This window comes from Mirounga leonina, unplaced genomic scaffold, assembly GCF_011800145.1.
Source record: "Mirounga leonina isolate KUSES-001 unplaced genomic scaffold, KU_Mleo_1.0 Mir_151, whole genome shotgun sequence".
Classification (NCBI taxonomy): Eukaryota; Metazoa; Chordata; class Mammalia; order Carnivora; family Phocidae; genus Mirounga; species Mirounga leonina.
In genome coordinates this window covers 58,659,235-58,678,357 of record NW_023270377.1, presented here as the reverse complement: position 1 = coordinate 58,678,357, position 19,123 = coordinate 58,659,235, and the positions used below count along the sequence as shown (strand labels likewise).

General features: G+C 47.6%; 1 protein-coding gene across 3 annotated transcripts in view; it reads left to right on the top strand.

The window, feature by feature from the left end:
- Positions 1 to 19,123, top strand: part of ITGA6 (integrin subunit alpha 6) — a 75,409-nt gene that overhangs the window by 15,708 nt on the left and 40,578 nt on the right. For all 3 annotated transcript variants that reach the window (XM_035007766.1, XM_035007763.1, XM_035007764.1), the window contains exon 2: positions 18,969 to 19,093. In XM_035007766.1, the coding sequence (XP_034863657.1) occupies positions 18,969 to 19,093 (125 nt within the window). The remainder of the gene's footprint in view (positions 1 to 18,968; positions 19,094 to 19,123) is intronic.

Sequence of the window (19,123 nt, the reverse complement as noted above, 5' to 3'; positions counted from 1 at the left end):
TTGTGTGAGGTGGTAAATAGAGAGCTTCCTTATTAGTATTTTTAATGTCTGCGTAGTATTTGGTTTTAGTCGTGAACCATGATTAATTTAGCCAGTCTGGATATTCAGGTAATTTCTAATCATTTGTTCTTAAGAGCAATGCAGCAGTGAAGAACTTGATACCCACTTTGCTTTCTCTTAAGCCGCGGGTCCATTCCCGGGGCGGTGGTCTGCCCAGCGTTGTGGGATGAACCAGGCTGATTCTCAAGGCATGACTGCCTGCTCTCCGTGCCTCTCTGTCACAAACGATGTCCTACCATCCGATGCGGTCACAGACCACTCCTCTGCCTTTGGGGTTACCTGGATCTGCAGTAACTAGAATTGACAGTCTTACACTAACGCTGTTGGATTCCTGATGGCGTCAGCATTTGTGCTCCACCTGTTCGTATACTTGCTAAAAAAATGAAAATGAGAGCGGCTCGTTGGAATGTGTGTGAACTGAATACCAGCAAGAGCACGTATGGTGCTTCATACTCCAAGAGGGTAGCATCTGTGTTCTAGGCGGGGGGATCAAGGGGTCAAAGAAGAGTGGGGCCAAAGGCACACGAGCACCATCTTTTAAAGATTCCTGGAAGCAGCAGTGTGATCCTTCGTCGTGCATCCCCTTTAGTGGGACCAAGTTACAGGTCACGTCCAGCTGGGAAGGGAGGCTGGGCTGAGCCATCCTTATTCAGGGTGGCCTTGTGCCTAGGTATTCCCTTCATTGTGGAGAAAAGGGAGAACCGGTCCTGGCCACACCCAGCAGTGGCTAGCACAGCTACTGAGCTTGTTATTTCAGTTATCTCGTATAGAAAATAGACTATGTGGGATTAATTTCCTTTTCTAAACATTGAAAAATTTGGATTTCCTAAGCTGTTGGAATAGTAAAATGGATATGGTGACTTACCAGGTGTGTGTTTTTTAAATAGACCTTTTGTCTCCCTGGTTTTTTAATTAAAAATATATTACTGGAGAATGATGGGAATTGAACAGTCACTTTTTCCTTTGCAAATGAACTATTTGATAACGGCTTTTAAGAAAGACTTTTTTTTTTTTTAAGAGTTAGTACTGATACTATTGATTCTCGGCACACCTGGCATATAAAAACCTGCTTGGTAATAACATACTCAAATTGAAAATTATTAAATGTAATAAATTAATGATAAAATAAACTTCATTCATTTAACTCTGTGCCTGCTATGTGCCAAGCAGTGTGTGAAGATCGAAGATGGGAGGCTGGGCTCACGGTCCAGCTCATACAGGTTCTTAGACCTGGTTCCTTGAAAGGTCAAGTCCCTAGAAGGACAAATGTGATTCTGCTTGGCAGCTGGAAAGTCAGGTATCTGATAATTCAGAAACACACAGGAAGTGATCAAATGGCATATTTGACAAGGTCAAGCAGCTGCTTTGTAAAACTGAAAGAACAGTTTTGCTTGGAGACCTTTTATTTTCCCTTTTCTTACTGCAGTAGATAACAGCATTTTTATGCTAATTCTTTGAGTGAGGACTTAATGGTAATGAGTTGCTTGATCAGCTGAAAAGCCCTTTCAGTTAATGACTTTATTTTTATTTATTTATTTTTAAGATTTTATTTATTTATTTGACAGAGACAGATAGCGAGAGCAGGAACACAAGCAGGGGGAGTGGGAGAGGGAGAAACAGGCTTCCTGCTGGGCAGGGAGGCCGATGTGGGGCTTGATCCCAGGACCCTGGGATCATGACCTGAAATGAAGGCAGACACTTAATGACTGAGCCACCCAGGCGCCCGACTTTATTTTTAAAATGAGCTGGTTATATAGTGATACCTGTACTTTCTCAATTTTTGTTGAAGTGGAATTCTTGGACATTTTAAATATAGTCTGGTTGTGATTTTCCCTTGCTGGATGCTAATTATATTTTTCCTTGAGATTATTTAAGTTCTTATTGGTGGGAGATTGGAAGCCAGTGTTGAACCCAAGTCACTCCAAAAAGTGATGCCAGGGATGGAACCAGAATTCCTTCTCCAGCCCTTCTCCCTTTTGCTGATCTGACTATTCTTGTTGGTATTTCATGTAAATAGTTGAAATTGGTGCCCTGACTTCACTTTTTCCCGCCTTGGTAATGGTGGACGTTTCTGAGCTGGAAGACGAGATGCATGTGATGGATAACAACACTTTCTGCTTTCAGCGTTTGTTTATTGCATGAGCTCCCTTGTTCTTGGTCAGAGACACACCTATCGTAAAATGTCCCCAGTCAGGTAAGAACTAGAACCTTCAGGTTCAAACTTCACAGGAGTTTCACAGTCACTGGAAACTGGATTTAGTTAGAGCATGTTTCTTCAAGGAGACAGGGGAAAAAAGTCTCTTATAAAATGTTTGGATGGCCAGGACGAGAAGACTGATTTTTGTGGTCCACATAAGGGCGGCAGATAGTCTTTGGGCCCTCTGCCACGGAGCTCAACGTACTTTATAGACCTTAATTATAACTGGCCATGCTCTTGTAAAACGCTTTTTTTTTTAAAGGTAGATAAATGAAAGTGCTTTAGTGATGTTACGCAATCAAGAGAAAGGAGATTTGGGATGTGGTGGTTTAGAGCAAGATCAGAGAGTATGGGGCACAACTATTTCATCACTTACCAGCTGTGTGACACTAGACAAGTTACTTGTCCTCCGAACCTGCATCCACATTTGTAAAATACATAGTGATAATGATTTCCGCTTCTTCATGAGCTCAGAGTGCTTCATATATAATAAGAGATGATAGCTGCCAGTGTATCCTTAATAATAGCTTGTTTGCCCTAATTTGGGGGTCGGATATGTGTTTATGTAATATCTTGGAAGGTCATTAGAAATTTAGTCTTTTGAAAGTGAGATTGTAGATCAGAAGGGAGTGTCAGCCTTTTAATCACTTTTCTGTGGAAGCGTGAAAACCCAAGGCTGTTCCACTGTAAATTTTAACTTATACTTGCCCAACTGGACCAGCCAGTTAGTACAGTTAAATAGGGTTTTGGTTTTCCTTGGCCAAACACTCTTGAGATCACACACACACACACACACACACACACAACCAAATTCCTGCCCTTGAGGAGTTTATAGCCTGATTAAAGCAGGGTGGGGAGAGAAATCCTTGTCCAGGGAGGCTTTACTGTGGGGAGGATGAAACGTGAGGGCAGAGTCTTGTAGCATATTCATGTGTAAAGCCTGGAGCTGGAGTTTGGAAATTCTTGGTGAGTAGAGCTCTGGGGGAACGGGGCAGGATGGCTGGAAGCTTGGGAGGGAAGGCACCAAGGTTTTTGTGTGCTCGGAAGGCCGGGGCAGCTGGAGCTGAATGGTTAGGAGGTGGCCCCCTGGGTGTGGCAGGCACGGTGTGGCATGGAGGAAGGGTGGTAATGTGCCTTGTCTGAGCCTCGGTTTCTTCATTTCCAAGATGCAGATACCTGCCTGCCGGATTACTGAAACGTTGGAATAAAAGTCTATGTGAATAACCTTGTAATTACAGTGTCCTATTCATGCAAGCGGTTTCCCCCCTCCTCAGGGTTGCTGCTCTCCTGCTAAGAACTTAGAGCCTGGGCACTTGTGAGTAGTACCTACCTGGGGGGCTGCAGTCAGTGCACGCATCGAATGCCACGGCTGTGTCAGGTACCGCCTCAGCTGTCGTGTTCAGGGAGCGAGGGAAGAGCCCCTGCACCCCTTGACTGGTAGCATTCTGGAGAAAAGATGGGGAGTTGACACAAAAAACGGAGTATCACAATTTCAAGTGCTGATAAGGACTGTGGAGACGATGAATTAGGGCGAATGTAGGGCGTGACCGAGGGAGAGCTCTAGCCGGGATGATCAAGGTAGGGCCTCTCTGAGGTGGTGATGGGTGTTGAGCCCCGAAGGAGGCAAAAGATCCAGGGCAAGAATGTTTTGAGCCCAAGGAAGCAACTGCAGAGACCCTGATATGGAAATCAGGTTGGTGTGTTCAAAGGACAGAAATTGGGCCAGTGTTGGGGGAGTGAGTTGGGGCAGATGAAGGGCACTTCCCATAGTATCTTGTGGAGCACAGCGGGAATTTCGTGCCAGTGGCCGTGGGCACTGATTGGAGGGTGGAAGCGGAGGACTTATGTGCCTTAAGATGTAGGGAGGACAGTGGTTGCTCTGTGGAGGATGGGCTGGACAAGAGTGGACAGAGGTAGACCAGTTGAAACAATACTACACTGTCCAGCTGTGACCAGATAATGGGCCCTGTAGCAGACATGTGGGTCAGAGTGAGATGCAGAGGCAGAGCCAGGAGAATGTATGAACGCCCTGGATATAGGATAGGAGGGAAAGCGAGCTATCAAGGCTGACTCCTAGGTGCCTGGCCTGAGCACCTGGATGGAGAGTATACATTTACTGAGAGAGAGGGAAGGCTTCTGGGGAGCACGTTGGGGAGTGGGGTTGTGTTTTGAATATACTGATTGTGAGATGCCTAGGAGGCAATTGGGTATTAGAGTGTGGAGCTTAGGTGAGAGGTCTGAGCTGAAAAGAGCTGTTTTGAGAGTCCTCTGTTAATGGAAGGAATATCCAGCACTGCGATGAGAGTACAGTGAGAGACTAGGGGAGGGTCTGAGATCTTATGGAGAAGGAGCAGCCAGTGAATGGGGACAAGTATCCACTGGCTGGCACAGACTTTGCTGCCCTTTCTTCAGCCAGGCCAGTCTAGTTCCTACTTGGACAGGATTTGAGGGTCAAAATTGAACTAGACATGGGAAGTCACAGAGACTCTCCTAGCCCTCTCCTCCTAAATAAGGGAAGTGAGTCCACAGTTCAGAGCTCTTGTGGGGCAAGACAGGAATGGTCATAGTTGGACACAGTTCCCAACTGAAGAATATACAGGTAACAGACACTTTGTGTTAAACTGGAGGGAGAAGAGGGTAGAAGGGGCTCTGTCTGCATGCTACCCTTCTAGAACTATCATTTAAAGCTCTAACGATGAAGAGGAGCCCCTGGTGCTTAATCTCACTGCTAAGATTGTGAAGGAGTTTGATATTCTGGGGATTCCTCTCAAATGTAAAGAAATGTGGTTTAGGGGTGCCTGAGTGGCTCAGTCGGTTGGACGGACGTCCAACTCTTGGTTTCGGCTCAGGTTGTGATCTTCTGGTTCATGAGATCGAGCCCTGCGTCTGGCTCTGTGCTCAGTGGGGAGTCGGCTTAAGGATTCTCTCCTTCTGCCCACCCCCCCACCTGTGCATGCTCTCTCTCTCTCAAATAAATAAATCTTTAAAAAAATGTGGTTTTGAATTTGATTCAGAAAGGGGTAGTCTGTTTCCTTGGCCTGCTTTCCTGGACCTTCTAGTTTCTCTCTCCAGGTGCTTAACTGTTTTGACTATTAAGGTCTTAAATGCAAGCTGCATAATTGACACTGGGACCTGGGCAGGTCCTCTGTGAACCTTCATCCTTAGGGAATCAGATGGGATCAAGCTGGGCCCCTTGAGCTCCTCCAGGAAACCGGGGACTAGTGAGGGTTGGCGGGCAGTGGCTCTGCCCGGGGGGTACGAGGGCTCAGTTACGGTGTGCATGGCAGCTGGCCCTGGAGGAGGAGGCAGAAAGGGTTGGGACTCACACATGAGGTGATGCTCAAGTGGAGTGAAAACGTCAGGAAGAGCTGGGGTCAGGGCAGGCGTTCTGCGGGGAGCGGACAGTACCAGCAGAGCTTCTGCCGAATGTGGAAGCGCTGGTGAGGAGCCTGGTGGAAAGGACGCAGTCAGAGGGTTGGTCTGATTGGAGCCCAGGTGGGTGTGGAGGGGGAGTGACGAGGCTGCAGTGTCACAGGATCCGCTCCAGGGGTGACCTCACACACTGCAGTGCTGCCTCATCTGAGGGGGATACATTCCAAGACCCCCAGTGGCTGCCTGAGACTGTGAGAGTACCGAACCCCATATACACTATGTGCTTTCCTGTTCCCGCCTACCTGTGAGAAAGTCTCATTTATAAATTAGGCACAGTAAGAGACTCACAACAGTGATAAAATAAAACAATTATAACAATATACTGTAATAAAAGTGGTGAATGTGGTGTCTCTCTTAAAATCTTGTTGTATTGTACTCCCCCTTTGTGTGACGATGTGCGGTAACATGCCTGCGTGATGAGGTGAGGTGAGGTGAGGGGACTGATGTAGGCACTGGGACACTCTTGACACTGTATTAGGCTGCTCTTGACCTGACTAGAGCTGGAAGGAGGATAACCTGCTTGCGGACCACGACTGATCACGGCTAACGAGCTATGGAAAGAGAAACCGTGGATAAGGGGGAGTATTGTATGGGAATAGGTGATTTTCCTGTATTTCTCATCTGTACGCAGCCCTGTGGAGAATCCAAGATGGGTTGAGTTAAAGACCTTCAAAAATATTCGGGCTGTGAATTCTGCATGTTTCAAACCAAAAATGAAGTTCGAGCTTCATTTTGACGAGTAGAAGTTTTAAAGCTCTCTCTCAAAACCCATCAAATGGGCTCATTTTGGTGTTGTCCTTTTAGTTGAGGGCATTTATGTTATCTAAAGCTGCCTTTTGATACCTTCTAGGCTTTCCAAGCATGGTGTGGGCTGGGCGTTTGAGGCAAACTGCTCTCGGTGTAAGGTGTTGCTAAGTGTTCCGTTTTGAAAGACCAGTTTCCTCTGCGAACGCATTCATCAGTAGGAATCGCTGGAATTAGGACCGCTGACAACTGTAATAGGTCCAGTTGAGGTGGGGCAGTGGGTCAGTCACGGCGTGGGACAGAGCACTCGTTTAGCGAGGGGCTTGGGAAATATTTGCTGAATGAATGAAGGAGTGAACAGATGATCGAGAGGTGCTATCACATTGGCAGGCAGCATTTTCGTGTCATTTTACTCAGATTTATAGACAAAACTTTAAGACAATATCACATTATTACAGTCTAACTTTTACATTTAAAAACTCACAGTGCAGGGGCGCCTGGGTGGCTCAGTGGGTTAGGCGTCGTCGGGCTTGCTGCTCAGCGGGGAGTCTGCTTGTCCCTCTGCCCCTCCCCACTGCGTGTGCACGTGCACACATGCTCTCTCTCTCTCTCTCTCTCTCTCTCTGTCGTGCTCTCTCTCAAATAAAATCATTTAAATAAAAACTCACCGTGCAAACATTTTTTCAAAAATAATCTAGAGCCTTCAAAGGAGTGTCTGGATTGCTGGTAGGAGGATAAGCAGCAGCGGGAAGTGCTCCCTGTTGTCCTCTGCTTTTAGAAGGCTACTTGTAGAAATGGTGGAAGGTTCAAGGTTTCTCAGATTTTAAATTTGCTGTGTTGAAATTGAATTGTGTAAACTACTGTATGAACATGGCTCATTTATTAAAAATACTGGCTGAGTGCCCTTTAAGTACTAAGCACTGAGCTGGGTGTGAGGGGTGCAGCGGTGAGCAGAACAGGTGTGCCTCTGCCTCATGCAGCCGGCCCTGTGATAAGGGAGATGGACAATATGCAAGTCCTCTAATGACTAACGGTGGTTATTGCTATGAAGGAAAGGTGAATGCAAACTGCCCTAGCCTGGAAGGTACAGGAACGTTTTTAAACAGAGACCTCAAGTTGAGGAAGGGGATTCCAGGGAGAGAGGAACATGTACAAAGGTCCTGAGCCAGGAGAGAATATGTGGTCGAGGGTTTGAAAGAAGCCCAGTCTAGCTAAAGGGTCCAGAGTGAGGCAAAAGTTAAACTCAGACTGTGCTCTTCAGAAATACCTAGCCTCAGCAAAAATATTTTAGGTTTTTTTTTTTTTTTTAAGATTTTATTTATTTATTTGAGAGAGAGAATGAGATAGAGACAGAGAGAGCATGAGATGGGGGAACGTCAGAAGGAGAAGCAGACTTCCTGCTGAGCAGGGAGCCCGATGCGGGACTCGATCCCGGGACTCCAGGATCATGACCTGAGCCGAAGGCAGTCGCTTAACCAACTGAGCCACTCAGGCGCCCAATATTTTAGGTTATCATCAAAATTTAAGTTCCTGGTGGCTGAGTATAGTTTAATATGAATAAGGAAGAGACTGTTTAGATTTCTTGCCTGGGTAGAGAGCCTAATGCCTATGAAGAAGTCTGTGTCCTAACCCCCCAAACCTGTGAATTATCAGGGTAAATGGCACAGGGGACTTAAAGTTGCAGATTAGGGTTGCTCATCAGATGACCTTAAAATGAGGGGGATTATCCTGGATTACCCATGTGGGTGGGCCAGTGCAATCAGAGGGATCCTCCTGATGTGGAAGAGGGAGGCAAAAGAGAGACCTGGAGCTGCATCACTGCTAGCCTCACGGAAGGAAGAAGGGGCCAGAAGTCAAGGAATGCAGGCAGCCTTAGAAGCCGGCTAGGGTGAGACCGAGTCTCCCATAGAACCTTCGGAAAGCAACTGCGGACACTTTGATTTTTTACTTCTGAGCTATGGAAGTGTAAGATGCTAAGTTTGTGTTCTATGGCCAAGCGGCCATAGAAAACCAGTACAGCTGCCCAAGTCAGGGTCTCCTTGCAGAGATGGCTGTTGCCACCAAGTCGCTCGGCAGTCACGACCTCTGATAGTTTGCTAGTCCCAGAGCAGTGGAGAGGGGCTCCTGCACACCCCGTCTTGAGGCAGTGGGCTCTGATGGCTCTTCAGTAAGTACTGATTACGCACTGCCATGTGCCAGAGCCTGCTCTAGGAGCTTGGGATGAGTCCTTGGGATCAGTCCGGAAAGATCTGTGCCCTCCTAGAGCTTCAGTCCCTGTGCCTCACAGCCCTGACCTATACAGAGGGCTGGTGAGGATAGAGATTTCTAGCTCACAACTGCTGGATATAAACTTTTGTGACTGCAGAGTTCTCAGATGTATTTTTTAAATCTCCAAATGACCAGTCACCAAAATAAGGAAAACAGTGTAAGATTTCATAACTTTAATTATATATATATATATATATATACACACACACACACACATACATACATACATACATTTTGGCTGGAAAGCCTAACAGGAGGTATTAGTCTGATGACTGGTTTTTCTAGTCGCAAAGGAGAGAGAAGCAGGCCCTTTCTCCCCTGAAGGAATCTGACACAGGCAGAGTTGCAGGGTTTAGATAAAAGCACAAGCAAGCTTTCATGCCTCCTTGCTCCTCTTTGCCAGGCAGGGAAGAGAGGGAAGGACTCCTCAGCAGTCGGGGCAGGCTGCCTGGGGTGCTGATGGTGACCAGGGGTGGTGCAGGGGTATGGACAGCCCTGTTGGCCCCTGGTCCTTGGAGAGCAGGAGCACTGCCCTGCCTCTGGCTGGAGGGAGAAGTATCTCTCAGTGCGCACCTGGAGAGTCAACCTGGTTGGGCGAGAGGGGCTCTCCCAAGGCCAGTGGTGCCTCGGTGTCCTCAGGTAGCCTGGACATGGGGAGATGGGACCGTAGGGCCTCTCAGGCCAGAACAACTCACTAGTGCTTGTGAGACTACTGCCAGATCCAACCACATAGTTGGAATTTCAGGCACAGTGTTTTAAAATTCAAGCTGTTGCATCAGTCAAGTTCCATTGCTAGCTTTATACCTAAGCCTGGGCTGACTGTATAATTTGTCTACCCAACTGGGATATTTGAGTCAGGGAAAGGGAGTCGGGAACAACAGGTGTGAACCAGGACTGTCCTGGGAAAACCTGGGTGCGTGGTCAGCTGAGCTAAGTGCTGGAAGCTTTAACCACTCTGTGGATAGTCTGGTGACCAAAAAGGACTCCATGCAACATGGCCTCTGTGTCCAAGGGATGGGCTTTCCAGGAGAGAAAGTGTGACCCAGGGGCCTTTCCTAAGATGCCTGTCCACAGCCCAGGGGGGTCTTGAAGAGTTGTTTTCTGCACACCTTTGAATATAATGCAAGATCTATTTTTTCACCCTCAAATCATTTTACCTTATATATGAGCCCTTATAAAGTTGTTCTCCTGGGAGGGTTGCCCTCTTGATTACTTTATTTTGAACAACAAATTTCTGTTTGTTATAAACACATTAGCCTACCAGGACCTCCATCAGTTATAATTGTGGATGCGGATAGAGGTTAAATTGGTTTTAAAGTATTTTAAATAAAATAAATTGCTTTTAAAAAGGAGGCAAAGATATTTAGCTCCCATTTAGTAATAATTCCTCAGGATTTGACACCATAATTGCAAGTCTTGGATGTGGTTATAAACTTTAAAATGTCCTGGGAATGCTCCTGAGAACTGGGTTAGACATGGTTTTCAGAAAGTAATGTCAAAGAAACAGGGAATTTGAATAAAATCACTTCATGAAATACAAGTAAAACTACTTTTAAATGTTTACTATGTTATTGAAATGTTTGTATAAATGATCACATGTCAATTGGCTATTTCCTCTATCTTCATAAACGCTTATAATACAAATTGGCCAAAAAACCTGTTTTGGCTTCTTTTTTTCCGAGCAAGGGTTCTTATTTGTAGGCATCCGTAGTAGATGAGGGCTGGTAGTAACGATTAAGAGGTGTTATGGGAACAGTTGGGAGAAAGACCTCTTCAGACTGCAAGGAAGCAGGGCTGGGATGAAGACTGGATCCTTTCATTCAGATGATTGGGCTTTGACTTAAGGTTGCAGATGGTGGACTTAGGTGTACAGGTTTCCCTCCAGGCTCTTCAAGGCTCCATAGTGGGTGAGATTAGGTTATACAAGACAGGAGGCAGATGGCTCTGGCTTATGGCTGTAACAAGGGGAGGAGCCACAGTCCGGAGCAGGTCATGCTGGGATTAGGGCCAAGGGGAGAGATGGTCTGTCCTGTGACCACCTGGGAATCATCAGGTAAGGCAGGGACTGGGGAATGAGGTATAGATCTGGAAGGGAAAGTCTATCTGCAGGACCACGGATGCCAGATAACACCACCGTCCCCATGTCTGTACAGAGTATAGGCTGCCTGCATTAACACTCGGCAAACAACTAAACCAAACCATATAGCACTTCTTTTTTGGGGGGGTGAGGGGGATGGGAATGTTGACAGGTTTTACAGAACTTAAATTGATTACAGCTCAAAAATAAATAATTGAGGGGCACCTGGGTGGCTCAGTCATTAAGCATCTGCCTTCGGCTCAGGTCATGATCCTGGGGTCCTGGGATCGAGCCCCACATCGGGCTCCCTGCTCGGCGGGAAGCCTGCTTCTCCCTCTCCCACTCCCCTGCTTGTGTTCCCTCTCTCACCATGTCTTTCTCTGTCAAATAAATAAATAAAATCTTAAAAAAAAATTGATTCTTGTAGAACCAGTATAATCAAATAACAGTTATGTGTTATTTAAAAAAAAAAAACCCTAAAAGCTACTAGGTCTTCTAATGTAAATGTTGGCACCCCAAGAATTTAAGGCTTCCTCCTCTAGCATTTACTTGCGGAGTGTTTGCAGTCTGATGGCAGCTTCCTACCCACTCAGCCTAAAGTGAATCCGGCCACTGGCGGGCCCCACCCAGGGCTCCCTTCGGAATTCCTGCTCATGGTGAGACTGACCCCAAAATGGACCACCACAGGAGAACCAAGGGCTCTGAGGCGTGTGGTGAGAGCTAGCAGCATAAAAGGGAATGGCTGAAGGAAACCAAGAGAAACACTGGAAGAAACAGATAATCCAGGAACAGAACGAGAACTGAGGGGGGGAAAAAACCTTCCAGGTAAAGTGTTGAAAATGTTAAGAACACGTTGATCCACAAATTAAGAACAGAGTGTGCTATTATGTAAAAGACACGACCGGAACCAAGAAAGAGCTTTTGGAGATGACAGAACTGCTGAAATTTAAAATTTTCAGTAGAAATATTAGAAAATCAAGTTGGAAAAACCTCAGAACCACAGGGAGGGAAGGAGGCCAGGGGTCCCAATACCTGACCAGTTAAGGGGTTCCAGAAAGAGCACAGAAAATGGGACCGTGAGTCCATTGGTTGAAAGAGGCCATGCAGTTGGCACATGGTCAGTGAATAAAGGCTCACGTGCGGGTACACGGTTGTGCCGTTCAGAACGCCTAGGGTAAGTGAAGAGCCTGAAAGTCAAAGAAATGAAAACTGGACTTCCCTTAGAATTTTTGTTGGCATCACTGGATACTAGAATAAGAGCAATAGCATCTAAGTTCTGAAGAAAATGTTTTTCAACCTAGAGTCCTATACCCAAACTATCAATGAAGGATAAGAGCAGAATGATGACATTTTTGTATATGGGGGGACTAAGTTTACCTGTCATGTTCTGTTCCTTGGGATGATTTTTAATAAGGTAATTAGAATAAGAGGGAAACCTGTTTTCCAGAGCGCATCAGCCCAGCAGGGCAGTCCTAGGATGCCCCGGTACGACAACCCTAGAACAGTCTGTGTAGTAACAGGAGGTCCGAGGCCCCTGAGGAGGAAACCCGAGCAAGGAAGCAATCCTGATTTAATACAAGGTATGACCAGGAGCTTAGACATGATTGAGGCTAGGAAAAAAAGCAAACAGTGTAAGGAAAAAGGCAATGAGAAATGCCAAGAAAAGCAAAAGTCATGGTTCAAATGTGAAGTACACCAAGCAATTGATAGAGTGGAAGAAACGTCTGTTTGACCTTGATGCTGGGAGCAGTTTCCTTTGAGGCCAAAGGCTCTGATACTGGTCCAGATAGAAAGAGAAGTTCAATGTGGTTTGATTGAACACTGAATATTTACCTGGTTATGTAAAAGAACAGGTGTCTTGTGGTTACGAAAGACAAAATGTAAGTGGTAATCTAGTCTGATAATAGTATAAAAGTTTAGCTAATGGGTGGTAGGAGTTGGGTGGGGAGTTGGGGAGAAAGGGTCTGGGTGTGGACGGCTGCATCTCCCCAGTTAGGGAAGGGAGAGATGGTGTTGAAAGTTGGTGAAGGGAAAATAGAAGGTTAAATATATTGCATAAAACTTTAGGGGTAACAAATAAAAGAACTAAGGTAATATAGTTAACTAAACATGGGAAGGAAAGTGAAGTAGCAAGTAGTGTAAGTCTGTTCCTTTTCATGTTGTGGGGTCTACAGTTATCGTCCAAAGCTGATAATCAAGAAATAAAAGTAGAAGCAGAAGTAATGGAGTTGGGGTGCCTGGGTGGCTCAGTTGGTAAGCATCTGCCTTTGGCTCAGGTCATGATCCCAGGGTTCTGGGATCGAGCCCCCGCATCGGGCTCCCTGCTCCGCGGGAAGCCTGCTTCTCCCTCTCCCACTCCCCCTGCTTGTATTCCCTCTCTCGCTGTGTCTCCCTCTGTCAAATGAATAAATAAAATCTTTAAAAAAAAATAATGGAGTTACGGAGAAGTAAATCCAGAATTATTTTTTTTAAGAGGTTTTCCTAGAGAATGGGGCTTGGGGTGAGTTTTGAATCTGCTGTCCATCATAAGTTCTTTCCTACTTTTTGGTTTCTTGTCATTTATTTGTATATATTAAACAAAAATTAAAAATTGAGTTTGAACATGGGTTAAATGTAGAGGTGACACAATGCCATGGTGATGCCATCTTTTAATTTTTTTTAATACTTAATTTGGACAAACTAAGAAAACTGTATTTTATATTCAGCAATAATAGTGTCCTTGTTCTAATGAGGCAGTATCTCATGGTTCCTGGGACAAAGTTGCATGGCTAGAGGCAGAATCTTTAATCCTTGAGGAAACGAATTATTGCCAAAAACAATGAAGCAAAGCTGCTATTGTCCTTAGAGTTTTAAAAGTGTTCCAGTGTTTAGATCTTTTGGTTGAAGTAATTACACAAAAGTATACCAGCTCTGTTTGGGAGAGAACTTGAGGATATAAAATAGGAGTGTGGCTTTCTTGAAGTTTGAAATAAACTTGTGCTGAATAGCATGAGAGGAGATCCTGAATACTTGTGCCAGGAATTCTGATCTAGACTCCAAAGATCTGAATTTATATCCTACCCTCAGTTTTATGTCACACTTGTGTCATTATTAGCCTTTTATATTGTATTTTGCTATTTCAGATTTTATTTTTCATCTTTAAAGATGATGTGGTTTTGCAGGTTTTGTTTTTGTTTTAAGTTTTATTTATTTAAGTAATCTCTACACCCAACGTGGGGCCTGAACTCATGACCCCAAGATCCAGAGTTGCACACTCTTCCTACTGAGCCAGCCAGGCGCCCGGAGTTTTATATTTTAAATGTGGCTTTCCAATATGTTGGAATCCCAGGGCAGTTTGTATGTCATTACAGCTTCGAAATCGTGGAGGTGTGATTTTTCCCTAGCTCCGTGGAAAGCACTCTGGGAAGTAATTTTTTCCTGTTCCTTTTGGTGTCTAATACAATCTTGGATCAAACTTAGATCCTCAGCCTTCCTGATAGGGGAATAGGCTTCTTAGACCCTGTTCTGTTAATTTCCGCCATTTCCCTCTGAAGGCCATAACTTCTGTCCCCTGGTCCGTGTCACTTTGAATGCGCGTTGTTGCTGTAGTTTTGAATTCCTCCGTACACACCGGGTGAGTCAGTAATGACAGCATTGATGTCACTGCTTCTTAGGAGGAAATGAGCTGAGCAGCCTGGCAGCTGCTGCCCAAGGCCCAGGCGTTGCAGCGGGGATCCTGGCAGTGCCCAGAGAATGTGTGCTGCTTACATGAGGCAGCATCAAAGGGCACTGGGGACCAAGCGGAGACAGACGGGACTGGCCCAGAGCTGGATTTCGGTGTGGCCTGCGTGCAGACTATCCCTTTTGGAGCTATACGAGTCGGCTGCCTCAGGAGCCAGCTGTGTTTGAGGGCTTAGCCCAGTGCCCGTCCTACAGGACTTAGATGGGTTGTTGCATCAGGGACGGTGCCGTCGTTTGGACACAGCTCTCTTTGATCATTTGTTCCTGCCAGACATAGCCTCCGCTAATGGGCTGTGACCTTCTTTTTTTTTTTTTTTAAGATTTTTTTTTTAATTTATTTATTAGAGAGAGAGAGAGTGAGAGAGAGAGCGCAAGAGGGGGAAGGGTTAGAGGGAGAAGCAGACTCCCCGCCGAGCAGGGAGCCCGATGCGGGACTCGATCCCGGGACTCCGGGATCATGACCTGAGCTGAAGGCAGTCGCTTAACCAACTGAGCCACCCAGGCGCCTGGGCTGTGACCTTCTGATTCAGGCTGGGTTCAAGCTGAGTTAAGAGTTTGCTTATTTCCTGACCCAGAGAAGACCGCTTTTACCTTGAGAATTAGGGTACCTGCCAATTGTTGAGTTTGGTTGGGGTTAGTTACTGTGTTCTCCCATCAAGGGGCTTCCTTAGGTTTTCTCGGATTCTGATTTTACCAACTTACTTGCACCCGTCCCCCAGTCATTGTTTTCCTGAATTTCCTATGACGTGTGGTCCCAGGGAGCCAGGTGCGGGCAGAGCAGGGGCAGCCTGGGTGACGGCTGCCTCTCCTTCCTCCGGCTGGCTGGGGCCTGAGGCCAGGGACCAGAGGGGGTCTGCCCACGGCCGCAGAGCACCTTAACCTCCCTCCATCCAAGGTAGGACAGATTCTGGAGTGGGCTCACTGTGCCAACCGTCCAGGGCCCTGGGAGGAAGGAACGTGCTGCAAACACGTGCAGGCAGATTCCCCCCACGGCCCCGGGAGGCAGTGTGACTTTTAACGTTATTCTCCAGAGGCACATTTCTCTTATGCGCTGAGTTCTCTTCTGTGTTCTCTGCCCCTCCCCACCCACTCAAACCTTGCTGTTTCCATTCTTCCGTATGGTTGGCTTTCCTCTGCAATAGCTGCCGTGAGTAAAATGTGTGGGCTCCTTCTGTAAGAGCTTGGCATTTTTATTCTAAATAGCACCATAATAAATTTTGTTAAACATTAAAAAAAAAAAAAGGGCTTGGCATTTTTAGCACATGTGAAATTGTGCTGCCACAGCCTCTATAACCAGCTGGCAGACGAGTGAAACGCCGCCTCCTCGCTCGCCTGCTAAGGGCTTGCCTTCGCGGCTCGGGGTAAGAACTGGCGGAGGGCGGAGCTGCCAAGGAGGGAGAAATGCTACCACGCGGCCGGGGCAAGCGGCGGGCCTGCTCTCCAGGCCCGGCTGTCCGCGTGAATAGAACAAATCCCCGCAGCTTTGGAAACAACAGGAAATCCGTCAGCGCCCATCCCCTGCGGGCGCGGCAGCCCGGGGCTCCGAGGGGCTCCGGGGGGCTCTGCGGGTGCGCGCCCCGGGCCCTTTACCCCGGAGCCGCGGGCTCCGCAGACCAGGCTGGCTCATCCCCACGTGCGTCTTGTGGCGTCACCGATTCCCAGCCGTCCGTGTCGTCTGGCTCTTCCCCTGCCAGCCTCTGCACAACGGCGCGCCCCTCGCTTGCCGCGTCGGCGACCCCCCTCCTGGCAGGCGGGCTTTGGCGCCCTCCCCTGGAGCGCGCTCGGGATTCCGGGGTGGGGGGCGGTGGGGGGGCCCTCCCGCCGCCTCCGCTCCGCGCTCTCTGGTCTCAGACCCGCTTCCCGGCCTGGCTCCCTCAGGGCCGGAGTTCGGCGGGGAGCCGGGCAACCCTTACTCATTCTAGAAGGCTCTTGAAGGTTCGTGGAACGAACAGGTGAACGAGTGAGTACAGTGAACAGGAAATAGCAAGCCCAGCACCTGCCTTAGGTAGCTTGCCAGGCTCCTTGGTTGTGGCTGAGGAGGCGAGGAAGTGGTCGGAGAAGACTCGGCGGTAACCTTGGAACTCCGGGCTGCTCTTTATAGCCTTCCCGTTGGAGCTGGTTATCTTTACAGATAACCTCTTCCCAGTCTTCGCGCCGCCTGATCCCAGGAACGCTTTGGCTCTGCCTGCCCCCAGCCTTTCCATATTTTGCTTACATCTGTCAGTAAACAGAGCAGTTCTTGTTGCTGTGTTTCGTTGTGTAGGTTTTGCCCTTTCAGCTAGGTTATAAATGCCTTAAAATCTGGGGGTTTATATCCTAGGAAGCATTTGAGAGGAATGGGAAAAATAGTGTTCCAAAGTAATTTTTTGTCCCTACACATATTTATGTATGTGTATGCATGTATACAGAGCTGTGAAATCTTAGGGGCAGAGTGATCACCCTCCTCGCAAAGGCCTCTGTTTTCTTACCTGTAAAGTTCGAGGGCTAGATGCTCTCTGCTCTTTCCCATGCTCACATCCTGTGATTCCATGCTGTTGAGCCCAGCGCTTGGCTAATCCCGCCCAGGCCCTGGGTCAGGGTTCCAGCTCCAGATCAGCCAGGTAGTTGAGCTTGTTCACTTACGGCTGAGGCCAGTTCACCTCCCAGCTGTTTGTCGGGGCTCCTGGGATCTGGGACAACATGGGCGGAACGTGTGTGTGGTGGTCCTGCGGAGACCCCTGTGGCCGTTGGCCTTGCCTCTGCCCTCTGCCAAGAACTTCCAGGCTCCAAGGACCCTTATTTTCTGCTTGGGGAGTTGTTTGTTCACATTTGTGTGTCCGGCTCTTTCCCCCAGCTCCAGCTTCGTTTCTCTCTGTCCAGTCAGGTGTGTTCCTTCTCTGTGTTTCTGTTCCTAGCTGTTCCGTGAGTCCGCCAGACCCAGAGGTGGGGAGTAAAGAGCGTTCTCAGAAGGAACCCTGCAGAAAGACAGCCGGTCTCTGAAGATCCCTCCTGGCTGTGAAACTGAGATTTTAAGGTTGTGGGTTGGGGTTAGGGCCCCCTCTTACCGGAGCTGGCAACACTGGGGCGGGAGGGAAGAAGGCGTGGTATGATAACCTAGTACACAGGGGCCGCCGCCCAGACCCTCCTGCAGCGTCTGCGCCAGACTGATAGAGGATGCTGGCGGACGAGCCTGTCCGGGCCAAGAGTGCCCACAGTAAGAGAGAGAGCACGCGAGCGGCCCGGAGGGAACGAGATTCAGGCCAGTCGTATCTTGGGCAAGGTATTATTAAAAGATAAACTAACTGAGGCATATTGAAAAAAAACTTTACGAGTTGGAGCAAAAATCGATCGGAATCTGGCAGGGGCAAATTGGAAGTGGTTAGGCGTGCTCTGCCGGCCGGAACCAGGGGAAAGACTCCTACAGAGAAAATAAAAAAGCAAAGAAAAATTATTTAATCAGCTGTAGCTTAAAGCCTGGTTGGCTGCTTGTGATTGGTTGTCCCTCAGGTTTGATTTTACAACCTTGAGGCCTTTACAGGCTTAGATATTTTTGCTCACATAACTACCACGTCATTAGAGCCACATGGGCCTAACGGCTGCCTCGTTTAATTAATGAAACAGTGTGTGAACTGAAGATTCGGGTATAGTCGAAATTCCCTTTGAAAAGTACCTCAGGAAGGCACCGTGTTAGAAGACGACATATCATTGCTTGTTAAGTTTAATGGGGCCATTTCCCCCCCTCCAGTGTTTGTTGAGTTCCGTATGTCCTTGGCTTAGCTTTAGGGGTCATGTTCTTTTTTTTTTATTATTCTTATGTTAATCCCCATACATTACATCATTAGTTTTAGATGTAGTGTTCCATGATTCATTGTTTGTGCATAAGACCCAGTGCTCCATGCAGAACGTGCCCTCCTCAATACCCACCACCAGGCCAACCCATCCTCCCACCTCCCTCCCCCTAGGGGTCATGTTCTATAAAGTGTGTCTTTTAAAACACCAGAATCCTACTCAGAGAGGTGCTGATACTATGAGAGAGGGCATACTTTTTTTTTTTTTTTTAAAGATTTTATTTATTTTTCCGACAGAGAGAGACACAGCGAGAGAGGGAACACAAGCAGGGGGAGTAGGAGAGGGAGAAGCAGGCTTCCCACGGGGCAGGGAGCCCGATGCGGGGCTCGATCCCAGGGTCCCGGACCACGACCTGAGCCGAAGGCAGACGCTTAACGACTGAGCCACCCAGGCGCCCCGAGAGATGGCATACTTTTCACGTTGTTTCAACAACCCCTTTCCGGGCTTGACTTGCCTAGCTGTGCGTGCGTGCGTGTTGCACGGGCCAGCCGCAGGACTCCACTGTCCCCAGTGCCTAAGCCAGCGGGGCATCTGGGAACTCTTGACCACCAATGATCCCGACATCTGAACATCATGGTTCTAATTGAAATGTTAATTGTGTTTGTTGAACTCAACTCTCCAAATTTTCTGTTTTGTCAACAGGTTGCTCGTGGGGGCCCCTCGGGCGGTGGCCCTTCCACTGCAGAGGGCCAACAGAACAGGCGGCTTGTACAGCTGTGACATCACCTCCCCCGGGCCTTGCACACGGATTGAATTTGATAACGACGGTGTGTTCTTCTGTCCTCACTCTGTCCACT